The following is a 27,992-nucleotide window of genomic DNA, read 5'->3' as shown; positions in this document are numbered from 1 at the left end:
ATGAGAGCAGCAACTCAGTGAACTAGGCAATTAGTATTTTATATAGCTCCATCACACAAAGCGCCTTTAAGAAAATGGGAGAGTGGCCTTACATTTCCTAAACTACATACAACTGTTTTAGTTTAAAAGGTTTTCTATCTAAAGCCTCTTCACCAGTACACAGGAGATTCCCTAACACCCTGTAGCATTCCTGTTTTGAGAGCTGCCCTGTGTAACTCCAGGACTAAGAACAGAACATTTCAACTGTGTGAAGGCAAACTCAACTAGTGCCATTTCTCCCTGCTTCTGAAGTGGACTCTGGTCCTTTCTGCTTCTTGAAACTCACAGCATCGTCCTTGGGACTGGTGAGTTCCCTAGAATACACTTCCAAGTGCTTCTACACTGACCATGTTCCTCTGGGTCCCTTCCTCTGAACTTCTATAATCTTCATCTTTCAAGACTGAAGTCTTTGGGCAGAAACCCTCTATGCTTTCATGTCCCATGGCAAAATACAGACACATGACTAGAATCAGAGAGGAACGGGAAAGCCCACGGGATAGGCAGCAGTGAAGCTACAAATAACATTTTTAGTGTTGGTTTATTTGAGGTTTTTTTAACTCCATATTATATCATGGCATTTTTTTCTCAAATGGAGCAACTAACAAAGAAGAAATAAATTTATATAGAATCATATATATATAGTTTATATTAATAAATGGATTATTTTTTATGCTGTAACATACAAAATATCTCTCTGGTTCCCTCTGACAAAGGGTAACCCAAATGCTGGGCCTAGCCTGCAACTGAGTCTCTCCTCCATGGGCTTCAAAAAGATGCAATGAGAACAGTTCTAATGACAGTCATAAAAGGTTTCCTGCACCAGCCCCTGAAATCAGGGACAGCCTGGACCACAGACAAAATTTGCATTTTGGACTTCCTGGCAGCCCAGTCTCCTCAGGGCTGGACCTGATTCTTCCCAGTCTGCATTTGTTCCATTCCCTGGCATGCGAGGAGGGACACAATGTACTCTGCAGTTTTGCTCTGGAGATGGCTGGTCCTTCCCAGTTATCTTTCCCAGTTATCCAGTGGTGGGTGACTCTCCCCAAGGCTTTGCAGAAGTGCTTCCAGCCCCTGGAACAGCAGCTACAGAGGCTGCTGTCTGACAACAAGAGCATTTCTGCTCCCTTGTTGCAAAAACCACTACATGGGGTCATTTGGACCAAACTCACAGCACTCAGCAGCTCCAACCCTCTGCGCCCAGCCCAGCACCATGTTCCCAATGCATCTGAAACCCATACCACCACCCACAGTTCCTGGCTCTGGCATCTGTGTGTAATACACAACGGAAAATGCTGTTGAAAGGGACTCTTACATAACCTGAACTGATTGCAAATCAGTTTTCAGACCAAGAAAATCTTCTGTACCTGATTTTTTTTTTTTTCCAAGAGAGCAGTTTCACAGGTCCAGAGGTCAAGCAGCATAGCACATCGAGCCACAGAAGCATGTGCCCAGCCACGGATGTTGCTGCTACTGAATTGCTCACAAGCTACATTGCCTAAGACAAAAAAACAAAAAGTAGAAAACAAGTAGATGCCAGTGTCAGAGAGATTTCCACATGCCTAGAGTCCCAGGACTTGTGGTAATTTTTTTTTTTATTTATAGCAGAGAGTTGTGGTTTTTGCTTGCCAGGAAACCCCAGGCCAGGAAAAGATTTCAAGTCCCATAAGCTTCAGAGGGCCCCAGAGTATTCTGCAATGCAAAGAATAAGCACACCAGGCATTTGGTTTAAACATACCTCTTCCATCATCTTTTAACAAATATTCCTTGAGATAAAGTGCAATGGCTGGAGTTCAAAAGGCCCACATCAAGAGATAAAGCCAGAGAAAGCACAAGAAAACTAGAGGAGGAAAGGGAAGAGAAGCTTAATTTTTCATAGCACCAAATCATGTTGGGATCTTCTTCACCACATCACCTTCACTCTCAGATCAAAGAAAAGTGGCACAGACTACTCAGAGATAAATTTTACAAAGAGATATAGCAGGGCAGAGTGCAGACCCAGGGGAGGACTTTCTTTTCAGATGGTTTGCTATTAGAAAAGTCATTCTTCATAACTTAAAAATGACTGTAAAGGAAGGAAAAAAATCTCTACAAATGTTTCTACACTAGCAGCCCATGATAAATCTCTTTAAAAATCATGCTTTTGGTTTCTTGGTTGTGATACTATCTAAATTAGAGGTAATTTTTACAATAACTCATCTATCAAGTAGAGTGAATCTGAAATGTTTAGAGTTGCAGAGTTAAAAATCAGCCATGGGACAAATAGAAGAGGCTTCAGCAGCTACTCTTCAGCTCCAGACTTTAAGCATCTTGTTTTTCAAAAGCTGAACAAGAGTTTTTTGAAGTCCATGATCAGTGGTGAAGTCAGTGTTGAAAGTGTTTGGGTTCACAGCACACACAGAGGGACCATAACAAGGAGTGTAAGGAGCTAGGACATGACCAGTCCCCAATTTTACTGTGTGAGGATGATAATGAAGTGACCTATAAACACAAGAAATGCTATACCAGACTACTAGAGCACTCTACCTCATCCAGTAGTCTACCTCCTGTCATGACAAAATCACAGAATGGTTGAGGTGGTAAGGGACTTCTAGAGGTCACCCAGACCAACCCTCTGCTCTCAAACAGGGTCACCTAGGGTGGGTTACCCAGGACTGTGACCAGTCAGGTTTTGAATATCTCCACGGATGAAGACTCCACAATGTCTCTGGGCAACCTGTGCCAGTGTTTGACCACTCTCACAGTAAAAATGTATTTTCTTGTGTTCAGATGGAATTTCACGTGTTTCAGTTTGTGCCCATTGCCTCTGGTCCTGTCAGTGGGGACCACTGAGAAGATCTGGCTCCCTCTTCTTTATCCCTCCCACCAGCTATACATACACACTAATTAGCTCCCCCCTGAGCCTTTTCCAGGCAGAACAGTCCCAGCTCTCTCAGCCTCTCCTCAGATGAAAGATGTCCAGAAGAAGGATCATAATGAGGACCCTCAGGTGACTTCCAAGAAAGTCCTAGCAGGCATTTAGGGATTCACAGATTTGTAAAGATTTCCGGTCATCTTAATCCTCAGCTATGCCCTGCATTCTCTGTCAGAACACTGAATTTTAAGGAAGCATGCTTAAACACCAAAACCATTATCATATCAATATAGAAAGTAATTCCAGTGATTTAAGAGATAATTTTTGCAATTCTCTGAATATCATACGTGTCTGTGCCAGTTATTCACTGTTTTCTAATGGCCCTTCCCCAATACTTTCTACAATTACAAGCTTTTTCCTCCTCACTGTTCTAGAAGTACAGCTGCTCTTTTCAGAAATCTGTAATACAGTCTGTCTCAACTCAGTTCCTACCATTAAAAAAAGCAGCAGGAAAAAAAGGAAGTCTGGAACATCAAATACTTTGCAGCTTCTTATTTGCAGCTGAGAAAAGTTTAAAAGTGGTGGGAGGTAAATTTAGTTCTGCAGAAAAAGCAATCCGTTAATTAAAAGACATTCAGAAAAAAATAACATTTTTGTTTTCTGACTCTGTGCCTTGAAGATGTGCTTGCTCATTATATTACTTAACTACATCAGTAAATGTCCCTTCTGTGTTATCTTCCCTTCCAGGATGACTTTAATGACTATAACTCTGAATAAGTGCAAAACTGTGACATTGACAACATGTGACAAGCAGTTCCACATGCTCAGTTAGGTCTTTGCAACACATTCATCACTTAGCTAACTAGGACGATAAAGAAGGATCCCAAAAATCCAGTTAGAACTTGGTCCTGCAGAAGTACAGCAACAATTCAAGAAGTCATAGGATTGGCCTACCTTGAAAACAGCAAACTAAATTATCACAGGTGTTTTGGACCCGTAGGTATCTTACTTTTATCTTTCTCAATGTACTGGCTGGCCACAAGCAGCAGCTGGTTCTCAAGCTCCTTCAGGTCCTCTAAAGCCACATCATATATTATGTAAAGACCTTACTGGTCCTGTGTGTGAATATATCCATCTTCACTAGTGTGGAAGTCGTCATGGTTTTCCACCTCTGCAAACTCCATGAACTGAGCACTGTGGACCTATGCCATGAAAAAGAAACACAGAGATACAAGCAGTGGGTTCTGCAAGGATTGCAATTCTGTATAACCAATGTATGTAAGTGTGGACCAGCCCTAGGAACATGATATTTTGTCACGAGCAAAGAACAATAAAATAAAATATTGCCAAATTATTTTTTTTTTTACAGGTAACACCTACACTGTGTGTTCACTTATACTACCATGGAGTAAGACAAATTGTATGAAATTTCTATTGTGCCTACTTTATCCTTCAGGCATATAAATACACAGAACCCACCAAAAAGGCATCTAAACAATAAGGTTAGCTCTTGAACTAAGGTAGAACCTTTTCCCCTTTTTCTAATTTAGCTCAAATTTGGCAAAAAGTGTCTTAAATCCTGATATTCAAATACAAAGTAGCCTTCTTGGGTAAATTACACTTGCAAGATTTGGAGATAAGCACACACAAAGACTTTAGCACTAATTAAAAGGAACACCCATTGACTGATGTCCCAAATAGCTGTGACATCAGCACTTGTTCCATAGAATAGTTTAACAATGACGTTACTTTTCTAAAAAAAATCAGCGTCTTTAAAAGAGAATCATCTACCCTGGCAGTGAGTCACTAGTTAGCTTGGTAACACCCCAGGCAAGAATGCAGTACTGCAGTCAGCAGAAGTGACTTAGCTTTCAAAATATTCTGTTTCTTGACTAGGAATGCCACAAAGGGAATTACACACATTTATGTCTAGGTGTATAACTACAGAAGTTAATCTCCCAGTGTAAACGCTTGGCATGGGGGTATAGCCATAGAAGACTTTAAAGATGGTTCTTCTTGTAAGAAGGTAGCAAGTAAATACACAAGCTCCTCATTTTCCACTCTTTGTCCTTATGATTTCCTGGTATGTAATGCACCTTTGTTCTCACTTCAGTGCCAAATAATGACGCACTGTGTATTGGGACTTGCTCTTTTCACTGGGTCTTCTGATATCTGCCTTTACAAAGCTACCCAAACTTTACCTGATAGTGTCTGGATGTCTCAAATTCTATTAAAAGAAAGGATGGAAGAAAGAAAAAGGTATTTGGTTTAGTCATAGAAATCTTAGTCAGATTTAAACGTATTGGGAAGAACACCTTGCCAGCTTCATAGATCTGTGCTGGATCAGAATTCATTCTTTACCATAAAGTTAATGAGGCAGCCCTGCAAAATGTACGCCTAATTTGAACATAATGTCATATCAGCCTGGTCAAAGAGATTTCTTTCCTTCTTTTGATATGGTCTTCTACACTCTCTGCTTTTCCTTATTCTTCTGAACAGATTATTTGTCTTACTGCTCTTAGTAACAGGATACAGAATTTGCTAAAGGTTAAATCAAAGCCCTTTACAGAAGAATTAAATTCAATTTGATTTAGGTAAATAACTGAGCAAATACTGGGCTGACTTCACCATGGCAGGCAGAAGAGATTTTTCAGTTGTGTTTACAGTCATCCTTGTGTAGAACACTAAATGAAATGTCTCCACTTCCAAGCTCTTGAATTTTTTTTTTTCTGGTGATTCCTGCTCTGTCCCACTCCTAAAAGCTCAGCCAAGACTACTGCATTCTGCAGAAGGGGCATGTGACTAAAAAACTGGAGAGTTCTTACAAATCAAAACCAAAACCAAAAAGAAATGAAGACTTTCTCCCTGTCACGTGTGTTCTCAGAGTCATATTTTAAAGAGATTACCCAAGCCTTCTAAATACCACTTATGACTATAAAAAAATGTTAATACCCAGCTATATGTCTCTAGAAACAAATCAAGTAACTGGATATTTATGCATGATGTTTTTTGTCTGCAGGTTTTGGCTTTCCTCCTCTACCCCTGTTCGGGTTTACTGGGGCTTAACAAATCCCTTTTGGGTTATAAAGCAACACTCATGTGCGCCTCCATATATTTTATCTACTTTCTTCTAAGCTGAATCTCAAAAGGGACAGAAAAGAGTTTTAAATTAATATAATGCATTGTTTGCAGAGCCTTCTGTCATTAAAAGTCACATCTCTGATGATCTCCATCCCAAGTAGTCTTCCAGGGAGAATGCAACACTGCCTCAGAATCTCAGTTTCAGATACATTGTGTGCTAAGCCATCGCACAGGCTCACAGTTTACAGTGTGGAGGGATTCATAACACAGGTACACCTCCAATTTTGGGCATGGATTAGATGCTAAAAGTATTTTAAAAACAATGCCATATACTTCGGGTTCATACCACGTGCCAGGGAGTATGTTAGATAGGTCTCAATTAGTCTGTCAGCTAAATGGCTCTATTACTCTTTCAGTTCTTGAGAGACAGTCCATACAGTATATTAAAAAAAAAAACCCACAAAAACAAACCACACATTAGAAACTGTTGTTAAGGAAATACTGCTGCTCCTGCTTCTAAATTTGTTGCCAATTAAATTGTAATAGGATTAGCAAATATTTATCTAAGCTTTAGTTGAAGTTCAAGCATATGTATCCATGTATTAGTCCAGGGGAAAGAGAGGCCACTGTGAAATAATCTCTCTCATTACTAGGGGCTCTCTGAAGTATTTCACAGCTAATCTCCAGATCAGAGAGTGCTTAGATGGAAGGTCAGGATTGACCTTTGCATAATTTCTTCTACAACAGAAAAAAAAGGAAATGAAAATAAATGTATATTATGCAGAGCTCAGAAGGAGAGTTTGTCGCAAGAGTACTTCCTGGAAAACTGACACCCCCCATTGGAAAACAAAAGTTTTTAAATTACTTTTTCTAAGTTAAAAATGCAAATATGATGGACCACTCGGTTCAACATCTCTTAAGTGGAAGACCATGATTTTTTACTTCCAAGTAGCTTTTCTTTTAGGGATTTTAATCGATCAGATTTTTAAAGGATATATGTGGCCATATTAGAAATAAAACTGAAGATACCTTAAAAATATCAACTCTATGTCCTCCTCACACATTTTATTTTCAAAGAGGTTTAGATTTTTTGATGTTTAGGGACATGAAGTTTTTTTCTGGTTTGGGTTTTTTTGAGGGGAGGGGGGTGTTGAAGTCTTAACATAAGCAACAAACAGGGGCAGGAAGTCTACCTCTTTTTTGGTTCTAGCCACAGTTCTTCCATGAAGTGGCCTGTGTGTTTGGTTCCGTGTGTTTCTACAGAAAAAAACAAAAACAAACAAAAAAACCCAAACAACCACCAAACAACAAAATAAACCAACCCCCCCCCCAAAACCAACACAACCAAACAAGTTTTCAGTACATAAGAAATAAATGTGAGCTCAAAATGTTGAAAAAAATCTACCATTAAAATACTACCATGCTTCTTCAGGCTTTCTGCATGAGAACTTTGGGATGAGTGTTAGGTAGCAGAGCTGCAAGGAAATTCTACAGCTCAAAAGTCAACATATTATATCACATCAAACCACTAATGTCAGTATGATATATTAATTCTGTTCAGTATATTTTACAATAAAGTTGGGGAATCCAAAGTTTGATAAGCCTTAGAAATTTATTTTGAATTATTATTTTTCCAATCTGTGAAGCTAAGTGTACTAATTATATCCCTTCAGCCACATGCCCTCATCCAAGATCAAAAACCACTAAGTCTTAAACTCTGCCTAAATCTAAATAATACATTTTAGAAGTCATTAGGAGTTACTTAAACAAGCATTTCCATAAATTGCAAAATGCCTTAGATTTCTTAGGAACATCTACTCTGTGTGATAATCCCACACTTACAAAGGTCCTAGTAGCACTGCCAACAGCACCGGTCTAAGTAAATGTTTATCTGACAGGCAGTATTGATATTATACTTCTACATGCCTGAAGTTTCTCAGAGGTTTGCTATAGACTGCTAGTAGATACAGATATTTAGTCTGTTAAGGAAAGACATGTGGTTCTGAGGAACAAACTACCCCGAATCCCTCAGATGATTCAGCAGTTGATCTCAGCATAGTTTGCATGGAAGAGAGAATGGGATTAAGTACTCCTGTTGAAGCACGTGTTTTGGAAGACTAAAAACTGGGTGATAACTCACCTTGTAGTCAGCTGGTGTGTAGTGAATATACGGCTGTGAACTCAGGCCTCCAAAAACACCAGTGCCTCCTTTGGCAGCACTGACCCAGGAGGTGTCTTCTGCACTGGGAATTAGGTGGCCGGCCTTGAGGGAGAGGCCGGCGGTACTGATGGTCAGGCTTCTCTCTATGGACCTGAAGTAGTTAAAGATGCCCAGGCACACCTGCTGAAATAAACCGGAGCAAAAGCACAGTTGCATTTTCAGTTGGATGACAGCTCCCCTCGTAAGAAAATTAACTATGATCTCTGCAGATTTTATGTTGAGTTTTTTTACCTTTAGCTCCCGGACTCTCAGGTGATGTAAGAAAAGAAGGGACAAATAGGCTCCTCTCCTCACCATGCACTCCGTGTGCCCTCTTCTAATCCCAGCAGCTGCAAGCTGCCTGTATAACTATACCTTTTTCCAGACAGGAAAAATGCAATTACATTTTTGCTACTCAAGGAGATTTCTAAACCTTTCTAAAGTGGAGAGTTTTGCTACATCTGTTGTCTAAGAGAAGGCTGCTGCTGCCTACAGGACTGACTGTCATGGAAACCTGCGGTATGGAATAACAGAAAAGGATGCACTACTGCTTTTATCAGAGAAATAGTAGGTTGATATCAGTTTTCTTCCTTCTTTCAGGTTTTAATAAATATATACATACATACAAAAAATTTTTTACCCTCTTTCATTCTTCTTTCTGAAGGATGCCAGAGGCTTACTGGAGCTGGTATTTCCTACATCCTCCCTACTGTGATCCACAGCTGTGTTATCATTCTCTGTAGTTAGTTCCTAGTTCCAACACACACAGTTAAAAATTGGTGTGGTAAATATGCATATGATTCGTATTTGACAGCTTTATGCATAGGCTTTACCATAACAAAAAGAAAAAATAGGAAAGGAAGTGCCGTACTGGATGAAATTCATAATCCAGCCAGCAGTGAAATTATCATGGCATATAACTCCACAATATTTTATTGCTTTCCAATCTTTAGTGGTTTATCCTTATAAAGTCCATGGGCTGTATGAAAAAGCTATCCCCGTTCCAAAGACAAGACTGTGTCAAGGGTCAGAGCGACGAAACCTTCCAAAGAAGTTCAGAACATCTCTTCCATCAAAATCTCAACCCAGCTATGCTAGTGACATGTCTGACCTCCTAGTCCAACCTTTTTCCTCCTACCATAAAAGAAAAACTGATTTCTGGGCTCCAGCAGATCATAGGTTGAGCATGGGGCAAAATCATAGTGTGGCAACAAGTAAGTAACATCAGCTAGGCTGTAGAGAAGTTTTACAGTGATGTATACACAACACCCAACCCAAGCATATATTAAATACTCTAGTTAACATTCCATAAAATTAAATTCAATACTTGTGGTGGGTTTTTTTCCCCCCACTCCTTTCCAGCACACTCAACAATGTATTACAAAGAGTAACAGAGGAACAGCAAGCAGGAAAAAAGCTACACTTGCCTTGTTACCAACTCTATCCTGATGCCTTCTCACATGCATCAGGAGTTACTCACCAGTCGGTGAAATTAAACTGGCATTAGTACCAGCGTAAATGAGAAGATCACTGTGAGTCACACAGTATTTATTAATTGTGGAACATTATGGACTAGGCATTATACAATTAATTTCCTCAGGCAATCAAGTATATAAGAAAAATTTGTCCTCTTTACCTACTTCTCTATCCCAATTTATTTTACCACTTCATTTGAACTTGGATGGCATAAGTTGGAATTCTTTTCAGTGTGTTAAGGGTTTTATAGCATTGATTTTGGCATTGTTTTCTTGGATTAGAGAAAATCCTATTAATATATCTTCACAAATCGGTGCTTGTCAAATTTATCCTACTCAACATGAGACATCCTAACAAAGCTACTCATAGAAGTGACACAGATAAACTCGAGACTATGTTGGGCTGTTCTATAAATTTGAAAGTTGACGTGAGTGTATTGTCTCTAAAAATTCCTTCAAGCCAAACAAATCTTGATGTCAAAATGTCAAACAAAGAATTCTTTACATAATCCTTGCAATGATAGGTTATCTGTTAACTGATTTCTCTATCCTTACTAAGCATGATCATCCTCATTCATCTTATCCTCGTTGACTCTAAAGGTTTAATTTCTTAAATTTTAGAGAAACTAGGTCCTTCAACGTCTATTACTTAAAATAATGTGAGGTCAAACAGAATTAAAAAATATTTTCCTGAATCAACAGCATTAATTGTACATCTCTATTAAATATCACAATAAGTATACGGACTAAGCAGGGGATGAAGCATTTCCACTAAAAAAAGATACAGACAATGCTGTCTGAAAAATGCAAGTGAAATGAGGAAAAAAGTGATGGCATATTTTTGTGTAGCAGCTGAATTTCTATTTTAAAAACACTGAGACCTGGACAGAGCTGTTCTGTGGAGGATCTAATTCTAGTTTTCCAATAACTGTCATGACTAGACTGTTTCAAATTTGAGATCAATCACATCCCTTGCATTGCTCCAGATAGGTATTCTTTCCCAGCCCATTCGTGGGCTCAGTGCACTTGACAGAAGATGCACAGTACAATCCTGTTTTCTTTCTTTTTTTTTTTTAATTAATCATCATGTAGCTGGTGAGTCAAACCAATGTATTTTTTTCCTGAGGTTTTCATTAAGTAATCAAATATTTCCTGGTCAAGGTCAGCCTGGGATAGGAAGAACCGTATGTTTTTACATGTGGGAGATTTTCCTGACAGAAAAATGTGGGTTTATTTTTTAACATGGAGTTGGTATCAGGCTTGGGGCAGATATGGAAAAAGGGAGTGGGAAGAGACTAAATGCTGGCTCTCTCCCTCTGTTCCCTCTCCCCTGCTCCTGTATTACCTGCTGCCCTGCTTGGTCCTGTCCAAGTGCAGGGGAGCAAGACCTTCTCACTAGCACTGCGGCTGCAGCCAGCCCCAGCAGCTGAGACCTTTCCACTTTAAAAAACAGCTGAGCGAGGATATTGTTCAGTCCTTTCTTAACTTGCCACCCGGGGCCCATTGGTGTGAGCAGGCAGGCACAGGCAGAGTGAGACAAAGGAAGCATTGGGCTGCAGATACAGGAACTTCTGAGATATAACAGTCCTGTGCATAGTGGTTTTATATTTGTCAAAGCAGCAGCTGTGAATGACTTCTGAGTCAGAAGGACAATAAAGAAATAGGTAATCAAAGTCATACACTGAAATTCAGAAGATTAGTCACAGAGCTCGCCACATAAGGCATGTCACAGTTACTACAAATTCCCCAGATACCTGAGAGGTAGGTCTTACTTCTCATTCGCTACCCTGCCAGTTAGCCCATTTGTGGTTTTTTTTCCTCTCTTCCCAAACTTGAAGATCTCTCACAGCTTCTGTACCTCCGTGAGGTCATGCCCACAAATGCCACTTCCTCCCCAAGAGGAGGAACTTGCTGTCACACCTGCCCTGCACAAAGCAGGCATCTGCTGTCAGGTCCACAGGTGCTCAGATGCTGGATGGCCTCCAGCAAACAAAGACATCCCACCCTTTCCTCCCCTCTCCCCCCTACACACATGCCAACCTGTTCCATAAATGACACTCTCCAGTATATACTAGGGCACACTTCTATTCCTTGAAGCCAAATTCACACCCCAGCCCTGCCACAGGCATGTACACACACTATTTTTAGGTAGGTGTAATCTTGTGCTGCTTGTGCTATGACTGGACCGAAGGGTGCACAGCAGCTAGTGAGCATCAAGGAGGAGAGGACATCGCCGATGTGGCTTGGGCGTGCGACCGCGCACTGCAGCTGGGCAGCTCCTGCTCAGCAGCAGTTAGCAGGAGGCTGAGTTTTGAAATAGGGGAACAGTGGTGTTCAAATAGAAAACTCTTAGAGAAGCCCTCTATCAGAGCTGACAAACACTTGCTAGACATGTTTAATTGATCATTATTCTTCATTTCCCCTTCTAAGTACCTGGTGGAGCTCAGTGCAGACATAGATCTCCTTCCAGACATGATTGTAGCTCTGCTGTTCGGAGGCATGAGAAGAAGCGGTAGAACCTGACTGCACAGGATGTGGCTTGAACACTGCTGCCGCATGTTCCTGGAGACCTTCCACCACTGTCTCTATGTCCGAGACCTTGTTTCAAACCACATCAACACACAGACAAAAGATTTACAAGGCAAACAAGTCTGTGTGCAGCCCCTGTCCCATAGTGAGGCAGAGTCAATACAGAGCATCTAGTGAGGGAGCCTCTGCTTGTTACTGCTTCTCCTTTATTTGGGAGAGTGGTCTGCTGCCCCCTTTCCAAGGTGAAAATGTAGAAAGGGGCTTGCCAGTCACAGCATATGGAGGGAATACACCAGATAAGAAAGAATAGGAAAGCGCTTTTTTTCTAACTGAGATTTAGGGAGGGGACTATTGGGTGATTCCTTCTCTCTTGTTACCTCTGACACTCAAGGAGATATACATGTTTCTTGACCAAAACCAAACATATCATATTTGGCGAGCAAGCCACAATGGAAAAAAAAGGAGAATGATCTTTTTTTTATTGTCTCAGTGAGCTGCAAAGCCATTTTTACTTTTGTTAATGGTGATGACGACTTTTGCCCAAGCTTTTCAGAAAAACTACATGCTGTGGCAAGATCTGAAAGAATGGTTTCTTTGTGAAAAATCTGGCATGGACAAAAGGTCTGAAAACAGGGATCATAAAAGTAAGCTTATTTCAGTCTTAAATTTTTTAAAAAAGACCATAAATTGCTAATCTTTCTAAGACTATCATCAAAATCAAATACATTCAATTATTTAAAATACTGTAAAATTAACTTCAGCAGCAAAGTCTACACATCCACTTTCTGATTTCTTCAATTTAAAAAAAGTTCTCTCTCAAATGCTTTGTGAGACCATGACAGTAAATAATGAATGTTAAATAGGAACCAGGGAGACTAAATATATAAGGAGTACTGCCAAAAAACAGGTTAAACAAAATTATTAGTAGTACAAAGGTAATTTTTTAAAAACACATCTAATCTTGCAGGATTTTTTTAAATTGTCACTTGTATTGGAAGAATAATTTGAAAAACATGGTTGTGCTTTAGTAATTATTGGCATCAGTAAAATTCTGTTGACATGAATTCTAGCAAAGCATTGATAGGAATTCTAAGGGGATTAAGACCAGGAGTTTTATAGGACTTTTCTTTATCATCTGTTTTGAACAAAGATGCTGAGAAGTCAAAACAAATGGAACCTTGTATAACTCAGGATAAAAAAAAAAAACAAACAACAACCCCAAAACAAAAAACAAGCAAACAAAAAAGGAGGGGCACAGGGGAATAAGCAGTCTTTAACAAAAATGTAAATTAAATATCACACCCTATGGAAGATATTTTTCCGTTCATTTCCCAAACATTTCCTTCATTCACTTTCTTACTGATTGGGAGTCAACAACTTCTGATCCTTTACTGCTTCTCTGCTAAACATGGTTACCATCTGGTGTTCCACAGCCAAGCACCTTTGTTCCCTTAGAGTTATATTTATTTTTAGGCTTGTTAGACACTGAAACACAAAATGGGAAGTCAGGCAGTGGGAAGACGCTTCTGGAAGGTGAGCAGGGTGGGAAGCCAGGAACCTTCATTTTCTCCTTCCCAAGCCATGGAGTAGCTTGCTCCAGCATAGCTTCATCACCCTCCTGCCTGCAGCCCAACAGAAACTGCTTACAAAGGCTCCCTGTTGCTGTTTCAATAAGGACATCTTCAGGTGTTGGGATCCTAAGCAATCCTGGGCTGGGCAACAGAGCAGGCACCATCCTTGCATGTGGTCCAGGGCTACAGCACCAAGGGCTCTACCTTGCTGAGCTGGCACTGTCTGCTCTGCCTGTTTCTGGGTGTTTGCATGTTGCTTTGGTTGCTTTTCTGACATCCTCGCCCCTGTTCTGCCCTGTGCCATCCACAGTTGCCATGCAGATGGGAAGCCGCCTCCTCCTCTCTTCAGCTAGCACCCCCAAGGAAGGCAGCAACTCCCACGGGGGTCCCAAATCAAGGCTTGCCCATAACTCAGACACATACAGAGCATTATCTGGGGCTCTGTGGCAAGCTCACTACCCCCTTTCTAGACAGCAGGGGATCTTCAAGGCTGAGGACAGAGATATTTGGATGGCCTGCCGGCAGTGGTTCTTTGGGGAGAGAAGACCAAGGAGCCCAGTGACATTTCAGGGCTGACGAAGCCTCTCGCATGAGCTGGACACATGGCTTAGGCTGCTCTGGTGTGCCCAACACTGCCCAGGTACCAAAGGAAGGGACAGATCACCAAGGACTTTCCATTTGGCAGGAATGTGATTATTGATAGAAAAGGGCACACAGGGGCATGACTCCTCCACAGCTTTAGAGAAGGGATTTATTCTCTGGTTCCTGTGTAAAACTGAAAGCTGAACTACAAGGTGTTCTTATTGCTCAGGGTCACCCGGGGAAGAGAGGCAGAGCAACCATCTGATTGCCAGACCAGTTTTACTGGACGAGATGTTTATACAGATCCAATTCTACAGTAGTTCACCATCTTAATTGCACTAGTTTTCCTCATCCTTGAGAGGCAGAGAACTCTTGTTATATCAGCTTTCAACCTGCTCAACTTTCACCGGAAAAATGTGGCAAGACCCCAGTACACCTGGCCAGCCTATCGCACCCTGAAGGTCATTTAGGCATCTGCAGCAGGCGGGAATGAGCAGAGCTGACTGGGCATCTGCAAGTCAGCCCTGCAGGGTACATTCAGTGAATAAGATGCAATTAGGACAAATGAATACTACTCTTCACAGATGATCTCCATTTGCAAGACAATGATGTGTTGGTTGTGCCTCAGGCTCCTTGTGGATGCAAAGCAGGCCTGATCTGTGAATGCACATTGCCATTTTTTAGATGGCTGGCAGCCTAGACCGAGCTGTCCTGTAGGACATCCTCAAAATGGCCCAAAATGGCAATGTATCACCTGAATCAAGACAACCTGTGAAACTAGAACCAAAATAGAGACACTCAGTAACTTCTCCCTGGGGCACATTGTGCCCTATCAAGTTTTAGACTGTGAAGCATCTCCTTGTCTTTTGAGCAGAATTCGGAACCTTGGTCACAGTTTAAAAAAGCTGTTCTGAACAATCCCTTTGACACAAATTCCAGGGCTGATCTTGACCTGATTTATATGAACTTCAGAGCTTTTGAATATTCATGAAAGTGTTCAAACGGCCTTTTGAAACCACTGAACTGAGAAAGAGGGGAGAAGAAATCTCTATAGCACCTTAGTAATGAGTCTTCAATGAATTCAGGCATATACACATGATACCTAAACCTGAGGCAAGCTTTCTCTAGAGATATCAATTTCCCTGGAAGTGAACAATAAATAAATTAAAATCACTTTAAATTAAATCACTTTACGTTATATTACCTCTACAAATTTTGAATGAAGGTCCATCAGCTTATCCACTTTTTTCCATTGCTTCAGTTTTATCAAAAGCTTTTGCTGCCAGGGATCTGCTTTAGGCTTAATCTGGTTGACATAAAAGTAACCACAAAACTTATGAATATGACTACATATTTTTGGTATAGAAGGCAATATTTACTAAAGAATGTGCAATACATTCACTTTTTATTTTCAACAGACATGAAAAGGGGCTCTTGACTATACAGAAATATAGTAGTTTGATAAGGCCTGAATTTATAAAAAAAAGCATCACTCTATTTCTCAAAAGAAACATTTTAGACTTTAATTGCTGAAATGTGTCTTGGTACATCCTGAAGACTGGTTAGCACTAACACAATTGAAAAAGGAAAGTTCTTCAAAATTACCTTTAAAAAAGGGATTCAGTTGGCTCTCTTTTTCAAAGCTCTGGATGGATCTAGCACACCCCAGTTCTCTGACTGAGAAACCTCTTTGTCATAAACTGAAAAAGTTCTCATTGTCTGTTGTTTGCAGAAGACACTTATAAATTTTTGGATAACCTAAAGCATAAAAAGAGATGGTACTGTTACAAATTTCCCAAGCTGGATATTAAATTCTATAGCAAAGTAATAGTGCATATTATCAGCTGAAAAAGTAAATAAATGTGATAAAAGTGACATTCTGGTCCTGTGTTTTCTCTCCTTTCCAGAAGACACAATGAAAAAACTCCCTACTGTTAACTCTGCAGCCTCCAAAAAGAAGATGAAGATTTTTAAAACCACAGTCTTTCAGACAAAGTCAATGGCAAATTTATTATTGCTGGCTTCAATAGGAAGAGCATTAGCCTAGAAGGTGTACTTTGAAAATCCTGTCCAAAAATTAATAAGCCACTGCCAGCCTACAATGAAGATAATTTACATTATTGCCTAGTTTTGTAAACAAATCTGCCTGTGTTTATTTTAGATAGTTCAGTGAGTTCAGCTAGACTAGTTAAATGTTACTTTGATGAGAGACTTACAGACCAGTTTATGCAACCAAACCTTTGCCCTTTCCAGCTGTACCACCTGTTATCATACAAGGTGCAATTTGTAAGGCAAGCCATGTATTTAAAAGCAGTATGTTATTTCTGTTTAACAGCTATGCATCTCTTTTGGACCCTGGACACATGGTGGAGATTTTCAGTTGGTTTTGCCTTTTGGATGAGAGAAAAGACAAAACCCAGAATTTTCCTGCTGGTAACCCCTGAACTGCAGAGGCTGGGCGAGGTCCTGGGCGATGACGTGTCACAGCCGACCTCTAGTGGAAGCACCACAGCTCGGGGAGACACCAAACAAGGGCAGGAAAACTCGAGAAAAATTCACCAAAAGCCCTAGTGAGAGCTAAGAGAACAAACATACGGAATCAGAACCATGATGCTGAAAATCCGAACATGAGCAGTTATTATAGCTTAGTCAGAGCAAGCCAAGCCTTTCTGCTGCTTCCTGTTAAGAGCAAAAATGCCCACAGTCTTACCTTTCCATGATGCAAAACACTGACTTGTAATAAATGGAAGTTCATTCCATACTTTTAAAGAATTTTTTTTTTTTAATTTTTTTTTAGTGTTGAGAAGTACATTTCAGTTACCAGTGAAAAGAGCACCATCTCATCATCTGACTTCTTGAGGTCTTTAAGGTTGTAGTCAATACCAAAGTGAGAAAGCAGAAGCTGGAGCTGAGGCTTCAGCTCCTCAGTTTCAGTGCTGTGCTGGGGCAAAATTATTCCAGTGTCCTTGTGGCAGGATTCTGTAAAAAGCCATAATCAGACCAGCTGGAGAACATCAACACTTTAAGAAACATGACTATAAGATGCCTGTAAGCAATGCTGCCAGTGCCCTTTGCTTTGCATCCACGAAATGATGTAATTCCCCTTTTTTTGTCCTGAAGCAGAAGTATGACAGAGAATGGAATGCGATGGTGAGAAAAACCCACATTGTATGGATTTTTAGTATTTTCATTTCTCTTAAGAAAGGGTCTTCTGCTACACTCCAAAAGACTTACAGCTGTTGCAGGTCAGGGCACTTCCATGATCCTTGGAATGCCTATCTTCTAGCATGGAAAGGATGTCAGCTAACAAATCCTACTGCCTGAACAGAGTACTGGCTCAGGGGTGGACAACATTCTTCTCACACACACACACCTCCCAAATCTTCACATGCCACAAGAACTTCAAGTATGTTACTATTTCAGGGTTATCACTCCTCCGGTATCTGATTCTGGCATGATGTTGCTACTGCAAACTTCTGAAACAAGGCTGTACTGGGGATGGCTGAGTCTGGCCTGGTATCGGTGTTGAAGAGTCTGTTGGCAACATAGCACCATTTTTAGAAGAACTGTTTTCTCCTCCTTCTTTACCTCATCTCAGACTTGCTCAAGGCTTTGATGGATATCAGTATTCCTTCATCCTTAAAGAGCCAAAACTACTGTGTTCCTCTAAGTTTTGTCATCTTTTCTTCCCCTTTTTCCACTCATTGAGAGACATAGTTAACATGGGGGGTTTGGTCAACTAGTTGGGCTTTGTCTTAGGCCAAGCCATAATAAACAGCAGCACTTTTTCTGCTACTACTTTTCCAAAGATTTTTGAAAGTCCAAATAAGTGTCAACTGATTTTTCTCTACCCAGTACTCGTGGGTACTACTGATACATGCAAAGATCCTAATAGGTCAATTACAGTTTGCTAAAGTTCAACAAAACTCTTGGGATTTAGTGGAACTACATGTAATCTAATTTATTATCTAATTGTTTCAGCAATAAAGGGCCATCTGCGTTTCTATTCCATGCTTTACTTCAGCTTTGGTTTTAATGTCCTGTTTAATCATTCTGTTATTTCATCTATGAAGCTCAGATCTAGATAGCAGATGAATGAAGCTTATGATGGTAATATGATACTGTTCCTCAAATATTAAATAAGTAGATACTGAAGATCAAAATGAGCTAGAGCACTTGTAAGTTGCTTTTTAATATCAATAAGGGTCTACTCCGTGGAAAAATGAATGGCTTATGTGAACTCTATAACACTGTAGTCTTGCGTCCTTCTTTCTACATTATTAGCCCACTGTATCCCAGATCACCCCTCCCTCTCCTATCCTGCTCATATAAGAGAAATGTAGCCTGTTTAAGTGGCTTCATTTGGAGAGAAGAGTCTAACCCACCTCTCCCTGTGCCTTAACATCTGTAGCACTGTACTCCTGGGGCAGTCCTGCCATATCTCCTCAACATGGGACCCCCTCGGGCCCAAGGAGTGAAAGCGTGCTGCAGCAGCACCACCAGTTAGATCAGTTAGAGCTTAGTTAGACTACTAACTAAGGGCTAAAGGCCCCTTATTTGCCCCAGGTAAATCTGCACTTTCCTTAGCACTAGTCTCAATCAATTGTCACTGGTTGGACAGTGCCACTCCATACCAGGGCTGTGCCTTGCTCCCCTGTGCAGACCCACAGGAACATCCCTTGTGGTAGAAGTTTTCAGTGGAGAAAGGAGATGGGAGGGACAAGTCACAGCCCCTTTTCATTCTGTCACCCTGGCCAGCCCACTTCTCAAATGCAAGGAGGCAGCATACACTCTGCCTAGTCCCCAGGAGAGAGGAGTTGTGCATTTCCAGAGACAACCCTGTGAGCTCCTATGGTTCTGCACTGTTCCCACTCTGTAAAAGCATGGGTTAAATCATAGGATTGAAACACCCTGCAACAGGAATGCTGCCTTGCTTGCTAAGTACCACTCACAGGGTATCTCCACATAAACAACATCACTCCCTCCCTTCCTTCAAAAGGGAAGTGAACTTGAAAATAACCACGAGGAGATTTTTCTAGAGATACTTCAGTGTAAGTCTTAAAAGAATAGTTCTCTCCTCTTAGTTTCTCCAGAAACACATCACTCATAGAAATATTTCAAATAATATTCTTGTAGAAAGTTGGAAAGGTGCGTTTCAGGGTTTGGCATAATCAGGACAACATCCTGGATTCTCCACCGAGTTGATCCCACAAGTATCTTTCTGAACCACCTGTTTCTGCAGCCCAGGGCACAGTAAGGCCAGAGGAGCAACCGCTGCAGATTCAGGGCTCCACACCCTGAAATTTGAACACCACATTTCTAGGATTCTTGCTGACTTTATAAGCCACACTCCAAATTTCTCAAGCATAGGTATTATGTAATGTATGCTTCCTGTAAGCATACTGATTATAGAATCATCGAATATCTCAAGTTGGATGGGACCCATAAGAACCATTGAGTCCATTGAGCAGCCAAGGATGGCAACATTTGCACCGTTGACCTTTCTCAAAGAATATACATCAATAAACGCATTATCTGAAGCACTTGTGGTTTTAAAGGAAAGCTGATAATTTCTCACCATTAGTCTTAAAATTCTTGAACAGGGAAACATGTCAATATTAAAAAGATCTGAATTCTTGTCAAAAGCACTTCTTAATTTGTCCCAGCTGTCTTGGACCATATCAGGATGTTTATCCTCAGCCACATTCATCTTGTGAGAAATAGGTAAATGCTGGAGAACCTGGAGTTAAGAACATACCTGTTGTTTCTCTCAGTCATTTAGAAAGCATACAAACTATTCAGTTGCAAATTTATAAAATAAAACACAAAAGAGAGAAAAAAAATCATAGTTATCCATTGTCTATACGTCCAGAAGTTGAGTCATTCATATAATAAAGTATAGCACTCATATAATAAAATCATTAAGGAAACTAGATAAAATAAGGAAATATTAAATTTTCTTTTTGAAAGGTGATGCTTAAACAAACAAATACTCATCAAGTCTACAGACTGTTCATTGAGATGACTCAGCCCTTTGACAATGTCCTTTTCTATCAAAACATCATCACAGTAATAATAAAGTGTCTCCAAGCTTTCTCCTGCTCATTCTGGATCTCCTCAAATCCAAGCAGCCCAACACTATCTACACTGAACCCAGGGAGCTCATTATGGCCCTTACTTAAATTCAGCTTTATCATTGTATAATATTTCCTTTCTAGTAAAATCAATCTGCTAAAAGAATTGAAAGTTGTATGTACACAATCTAGCTCCCTACCTACAAATGTCTAGATTTCTTTTACATTGAATTTGATCTTCCTCAGTTTCTTATCCAAGACTTGAAGGTTTCATAATCATACTTCACTGTTCAGAACACACTCTTCTTACCTGGAGAAAATGGTGAATGCTCTTCAGAGAGTGTAGGTAACACACACTAACCACCGAGTGTAAATCATCAGATCTTCCTATGTCACTACATTCACCAGATTTTCCTTTCCTGTCAGGAAACTTTCCCTTGCTGCTGAAAGTCTTGCAGCCCTCTGAACTGCATCATTGTATTCCTCCATGATGTGACTAATTGCTTCTGTTTATGTATATAAAAGAGACACTGTCATTTTAAAATTTCTGCTTCTTCTAGAAGGTAATTGCATTCCCCCTGCATGAGGAATCCTAGCTTGAGAGTAATATCAAAGGTTTATTTCCTTCCTAAATGCTTACAAATGGTATTTTCAACCCAATGAGGAAAAGGAAATTTCAGTCCAAATAGTGAATCTGTCTGAGCAGTTGACCATAAACAGACAGCTGTGAGTGAATGTCCAGAGACAAATTACCCTTAACTTTAATATCCTTTTATTTGTGTGGAAGAAAAGCCATTGCTAACACTTTGTTTTTCATGAGCAGCTACTGTGCTAGATATATATATATATATATATATGTGCTACATCGTAGGTTTTGGTTCTTACCTGATAGAGAGGATAAAGCTGTTCAATAACACTACTGTGCGTGCAAAATCTCTTCCATCTAAGCATGTGCAAATATTTACTCTGGACTAGCTGAGTAATTCTGTCTGTAAAAAACTTGAATAAAATCAGAAATAACCAGCAAATCACACATTATCAAACAACAGCAGCTTAGCATTATAGGAAACTTAAGCAGTATATAGATCATCATTAGCATCAGAGAATAACACCAAAACAACAGCTAACCAGTCACCAAAGACTGCTGTGCTGTTTTATTTGTCCATGAAGGGTACTTCCCCTAAGTTGTCGCCGTGGCAGTATTATTGTGGGAATGAAAAAAAACAGTCAGTACAAGGAAAATGTCAGAGTTCAGTCCACCGGAACCTAGAAATTTAAACTCCACGTTAAGAATGAAAATAAAAATAATTCACAACACAGACTTACGAGACGAGCACAAAAGCAAAAGAGAAGAGGCAATTTTCCCATCGTACGAGGGAATTGCAAGCACTAACATTTTCGTTCCCGTTTTCAGGAAGGATTTTCATACTGGTTTTATTTTCAGATGTGCACAGTGCAACCTGCTGGGCCGGAGGAAAGCTCCTGAACCCTCGCAGCAAGCGGGAGCCCTACCTGGTGCAGTAGCAGAGGCAAGTTTGTTGCTGTGTGCTCCCTTCTCCAGCAGCTCTCTAACTCCCTCTGCACGACATCAGCCTGAATAACAAGAGGTTTTGCTTCTGCCACCTGCAAACGGATCACTTTTTTTTTTTTTTTTTTTTAAGTGGTAAATACAGAAAAATGCTTAGGCTTTGAATTTAATTGGGAGTTGTCATATAAACAAACACTGCAGAGCCAGGTCCACATTATTATTCAAATAAAAGACAGGTTATGCTTTTATTGCTGCATAAGCAACATTATAACCCTTTCCATTCTGTCTTTACAGGCCCAGATGCCAAAAACCTTATAACTTCCTCTGATTTTAATTTTCAGTTAGTACTTGGTAAAAAGCAAAGAGATTTTTTTTTAGTCAGTGTACATTTTAGCTACCTACCTGTAAGGCTTTCTTCAGTATTACCTCCCTTTCTTTTCTGAAATAAGATGCATCCTTTGGAATTGCAACAGAACTGCAAGAAAAAAAAAAAAACTCAACAGGATGTTACATACAAGCTGGTATAAACCAAACATTTGTCAGGCCCTGCACAACTCCATGAAGTTAACAGTAAACAAGTTTAATGGTATGAAAAGTCTATATTAACGCAGCAGAATTTATTTAATTAGCAGCTTTTTTTTTTGGCAAACTGTTTTCTTCCATCTCTATTTTTTAGTCAAAGCTCTTAAAAAGTCCATCTGGATACTTGTCAATCCTATGGACACATATTACAACCCACAACTATGCAGTGGAGTTCCTTAACAAGCATCCTTCACAATTTTGTCAACTTCCTTCCTAATACATCCACATCACAGAAGAAGGGGCTGAGAAAACTTCTGGAGGAGAACTATTTTATAATACTCATGCATCAACGTTGGACATGAGGAAAAGGTTCTGCACTGAGAGGGTGGTTGGTCACTGGAACAGGCTCCTCAGGGAAGTGGTTATGGCACCAAGCCTGTCAGAGTTCAATCTAGAGAAAATGGGCTAGAGACATAAGTCCAGCTCCTTTCCTTCAGGTGTCCTAGTCAAGTATTCTTCACCTCTGTTTTCCTTCACATATTCTCCAGGTGGTCTATAGCTTCCCCGAAGCGTAATGCCCAACTTGGGCACATTTTCATAGCTTGCATCTCACCATCGCTGAGGAAAGTAAGAGCAGCTGTCTTATATGTGACCGTTCTGTTTACATCCCAGCATTACATTTGAAGCTACTTCCTCTTCACTATAAGAAGGAAATACTTGACATTCTAGGGAGACTTAAACTTTTGTTTACAATATACAACATGAAATCAATTTAGTTTATGTTTTGACATTCTCTTCCATTTCTATCCTAATTCCGTGGTAGACACAATAAAAAAGCTGCTATTCCTGGCTCCTGGTGTGTATTCAGGTACAGAAATTTAAGAGTGATATAGACACATGACTTTTGTATCATAACCAAAAAAACCCAATAAGAGACATGATACACTGCTATAATCTCACTCTCTTCTTCATTCCCCAGAAAATTCTTGTTACCTGTATGCCCTTCTCTGTATTCCCTGGAGTATCCTGTTGTCTTCTATTTCTGACTTCAGCTCTGCCAGCTGTGCTGCTAGTTCTTGTTCCAGCTGCTGGACCTTCTCAGTAGAAGAGATCTGGTACACTTCATCCATTTTGCCTATTTCAGTTTGGCAGACCAAGAGACAAAGCAGTTGAGAAGAAGTTCCTTTCTCAAGAGCAAATCACTTGTGAGCTCTGGACCTGGAGAACTGTCCACCTAAAAAGCACAAATTCCCACTCCCATATAGACTATATATAATATGTAGCAACTTCATTAAAGAATTGTTTATACAGCATCTCCTTTAACAAGAAGATTTTTCCTTCAGTATCAGGAACGGAACTGGATGAATGTGATTTTTCTCATTTTGATTGCTAGCCTGAGAAAAATAGCAGAAAAACTCTTTTGGCCCCAAAATTTTCTAGTATCCTCCTGCATCCCACTAACAAATACCATCTCCTCCCTCCTTGATCCAGTTTCTTAAGGACACTTCAGAAAGTTTAGGTAATTAAACATTAAATTTGATGTGCTGAATAAAACATTTTACAAAAGAAGAATTGAAATATTTTGCTTTCATTTTTTGCAAAACAAAATACGTTGACATTCAAAATCTATTTTACCCCATTTCCCTCACCTGAAACTATTATTTGAAGTTGACCAGAATAAAAGGGATGAAAGAATTTGCATGAAATGCCACTTTTTGACAAATGTACTGACTGCAAATGATCCACTAATACCAAATGAATTCTGTTCTAATGGGAAATGCTTGCTTTGTAAGAAATTCTAGAGTAGTTGTGCATTCTTCCAACATCTAGAATTACAGTTATTCTATTCACTTGTCAGTGAGGAGTATAAACAATTAAAAAAAAAAAAAAAAAAAAAAAAAAAAGGAAATTGTCTTTTTAAGGGAAGAAACAAGTGATTGCGGAAAGGTTTGGGTCTTCTTTCTGGGAAGCAAAGGGGAGGAAGAGGCAAGTTCAGTCACAGAACAACCATCCATAGCAGCTATTTTCTCAGTGGTTTGCAGAATCTGTTTGGTTGCTCTGGTCACATCATTTCTGCTTTCTTCTTTCATGAGAGATAACAGCTGTTGGTCCAGTCACAGATTTGACTTGACAAATGTAGGAGATGGCCAAGAGGCTGAATATACCAGTGCAGGATGTACCTTTTGGGGGTGCTTCTTGCTTGACGGAATCCCAAGGTCTTGGGCAAATCCTTGTCTGTTATGGGACTGGCCTTGCTGATAAGAAGAGCTGCAAACTAAGCAACTGTGGGAAGAAATTGAAGAATTCAGATCTCTGCACCTGAATTTCACAGCTGAAAGAAGAGGAAATTCAGGTAAGAAAGGATACAGAGAAACACTAGGGGACAGGAAGACTACAATGAAGAAGGAAGTGTTACCTAAAAATCAGACTAAAAGATTTTACTGAACCCAGCCAGGAATCTGGGTGAAATCAATGAAAAGCAGACAGTATATTCATACACTACAAACAGATACCTCAGTTAGTTCTTGAACTAGTGATGCAAGACATGAAAGCTGACAGTATAAGAATAATATAAATAAGGTGGAAGAGCAAACACACCTTGGCAGCAGGATATGAGATGCTTTGGAGAGACTGAATTTATGGTAAAGGTGATGCAATAGTCTGGTATTTTAATTGATTGACATTTATGAATGGCTAGCACAGGTAAAAGGTCAAAAAGAATTTATTTACATTAGATATACTTACTTTGGAGAATGAAGATAAAGATTTTTACTAGATTAGTACTAAAAAACCCTAAACCTGCCATGCTCTACAAATGTCCTCACTGAAATTACTCACTGAACCTAGATGGTATTTCAGACAGTGGTAAGTGATAAGAACATTAGAGAAGCGAACATAGTCTGGGATAGAATGGAAGAATAAAACCAGATGTGTATGTAAAGTGTTAAAGTGCAAAAGGGCTGCTTTAGAGAAATTAATAAAATTAGAAAATTAATGTAACTAATACTTCAATGATTTTGGAGAAGCTGGAGAATCTTTAAATCAATGATAAAAAGCCAATTGGAACTTGACCTCAAAATAAAAGCAGGCAAAGAGGTTGGAAGCAAGGATGGTAGAGCCAACCAAGAAATCATCAAGAGGAGGCAGAGAACAAAAACAGGGGGAAGAAAAAACCAACCTAAAAATTCAGAGGACTGGGAATCCTAGAACTAAAGCAAGAAATACCAGCTAAATTAAAAATTGCTTAAGAAAATAAAGAGTAGGCTGTTCTTCAGATATATAATTAAGAAGGAACCAATAGAAAAGAAATGATGCCACTATGCAGGCAGTGGAGATCAGATTAAAATAATTCAGATGTGGCTGTAGAACTAATGGGAGTTATTTAGCTCAGCTTTTTGAGAACACAGAAGTTAGGTTAGCAGCGATGCAGTGGGAATATGAAATTACCATTTCTGGGTATAAAGCAAAACTTTTGGCAAAATAGTAAAGCTTCCCATAAATAAATTCAGGTTGCAAAAAGAAGTCATCTTAAGTACCAAAAAAATAAAATCCTGTGTCTTCCTGAACCACAGAGCACTGAGCGTCCCATTTCCTCATTTCAGATCAGTGAGGCTACTCACCAATGAGGAAGTTACGATAAGCAGGTTCTCAGGACAGGCACCCACATTTACACCAATGCACAAAAGGCTGACATGAAAACCGGGAGAAAAGTGCTTGTATGCAGGGAAGTGCACAGGATTCCCAGGCTGTCAGCAGCCCAGGACTTAGTCAGTACTTCTGAAAATTTTGAAGAGCTAACCTAGGATCCCCAGAAATCAGAGGAAAGAGCTCCACATTTCACCAGAATTTATCTGGCCAAACTCTGTACAGTATAAATATCTTCAGTTAAGCTCACCAATCACCCCAGACTCCCTTTGTAGTCGTCGGTAGAGAGAATCAGGAGTTTGGAATAAGATTCATCTGACCTGGTTTAGCTGTTACCTTATGGTAACACTTTCAGGAACACTTGGTTTTCTCCACTGATGGAAGCGACACTACGAGACCCACATGGAGAGCCTGTGGAGACCTTCAGGTAAGCGCTAGAGCTGCAACCCAGGACACTTGCAGAAGCTTCAACAGGCCCCAGCAGGGTATACTGTAGAGGCAGCCTTGCCCACTTCAGTACAGGCAAGCCGAGGAAAACAGAAAATGCTTCATCAAAAATAAGAGCATATGTTTTATTACCCCCCCTTCATTGTTTTTTTCTGCTATAAAAATAATTGTGTGTTTGTACAGTATTCTTATCCTGGGAATGTCTTTCAGTCCACATGAACATCTGTACTTAGTTACATTAGCCAGTATCCAAATCCCAGCAAGATCCTGCCCTGATTATTTCGCTGGGAGTGTTTTTGCCAGCTTCTATTCCCAGAACACACTGGATTTATAGCTATGTCCAACCTCCAGCTTTGCTGGTTAGAAGATTGTAACACACATGCTCAAACTGAATGCCTTTTGTACTAGAAAAAGGTCTTTCCAGCAGGCTTAAGTAACAAGCCATTAATTTGTGCTAGCATATTTCATTAGCAGCAGGAAAGTGAACTATTACTGGATGCAATTTGCTGGTCTGTATTTTTAATTATACTGTTTGACCTACATCTTTTGTCCAATTTCCTTAATTGTCTAGCCATAAAATATGACCCTAGATTCAAATACTAACAAATTTTGCATAACTCAGCATAAAAGAACCCAGATTTTGAGTAAATAAAACAATTAGTCTTTTTTTGGATCTGTGTGGTTTTGTCTGCTGCCCGGTATAGCTACATTCAAAACATTAATAAAAACAAGAAATACGCAGTTTTGTCTGAGAAGACAAACAAAAACATGCAGGACATAAATCAAAATAAGGATCTGCAAAAGAGTAGAGCAAGCGTTTATTAAGCCAAAACATATTGTTTTTGTGAAGAAGCCTGCTCTGACCACTGTGCTTTCTCCAAATACACGTTTATGCAGTTCCAGGCCAGAACTTTTTTGAAGCGTAAGACACGAAGCATTCAGATCCCAGCAAAACTCACTATGATCTGCCTGCCTATTTCTTGCTGAGCTGAACCTCACCAACACTTGTGTACAAGCTTAACTTCACCACTGCTGTTTCTGCAGAATTATTCATTGCTGTAAATTTCCTTGAAGACTTATTTTATGTGATTGACAATTGCCTCAAACTGTCAATATGCTAACGAATAAATACATAAACATATCTCCTACACCCCACCCCCCACCCCCAATACAATCTGAAAATAATTTTTCCCTGTTTCTTCCAGCAAGAAAACTTGTTTGGGATACACTTCCTTTGTATCCGGCTTGACCCTATCAGCCATGCTGGAGCGCATCTGTTTTGCTTTAGTATGTGAAAACACATGCACTAGAGAAATAAAAGCTCCAGAAAAAAAAAAGCAGCACAAAAGAATTATTAAAATACAATTAAATCTTCCAAGTTGAAATACAAGTGATGTACCCCTGTCAAGTAATGTAAGCTCACATATCATCCATTCCTTTTTTCTACT

The 27,992-nt window shown here is 39.8% G+C and overlaps 1 protein-coding gene across 1 annotated transcript in view; it reads right to left on the bottom strand.

Annotated features, from left to right (window-relative positions):
• LOC113477701 overlaps positions 1-23,582 on the bottom strand; it is a 35,246-nt gene extending 11,664 nt beyond the window's left edge. Inside the window, 7 exon segments of the mRNA XM_026844190.1 lie at positions 1,410-1,534; positions 3,900-4,092; positions 8,112-8,315; positions 12,080-12,244; positions 15,533-15,634; positions 22,333-22,405; positions 23,446-23,582. Of these exon segments, the coding sequence (XP_026699991.1) occupies positions 1,410-1,534; positions 3,900-4,092; positions 8,112-8,315; positions 12,080-12,244; positions 15,533-15,634; positions 22,333-22,405; positions 23,446-23,582 (999 nt within the window).
• Positions 23,583-27,992: the final 4,410 nt, after the last annotated feature.

This window comes from Athene cunicularia (genome assembly GCF_003259725.1).
Source record: "Athene cunicularia isolate RWA chromosome 3 unlocalized genomic scaffold, athCun1 chr3_part1, whole genome shotgun sequence".
Classification (NCBI taxonomy): Eukaryota; Metazoa; Chordata; class Aves; order Strigiformes; family Strigidae; genus Athene; species Athene cunicularia.
This window is presented reverse-complemented; position numbering and strand designations above follow the sequence as displayed.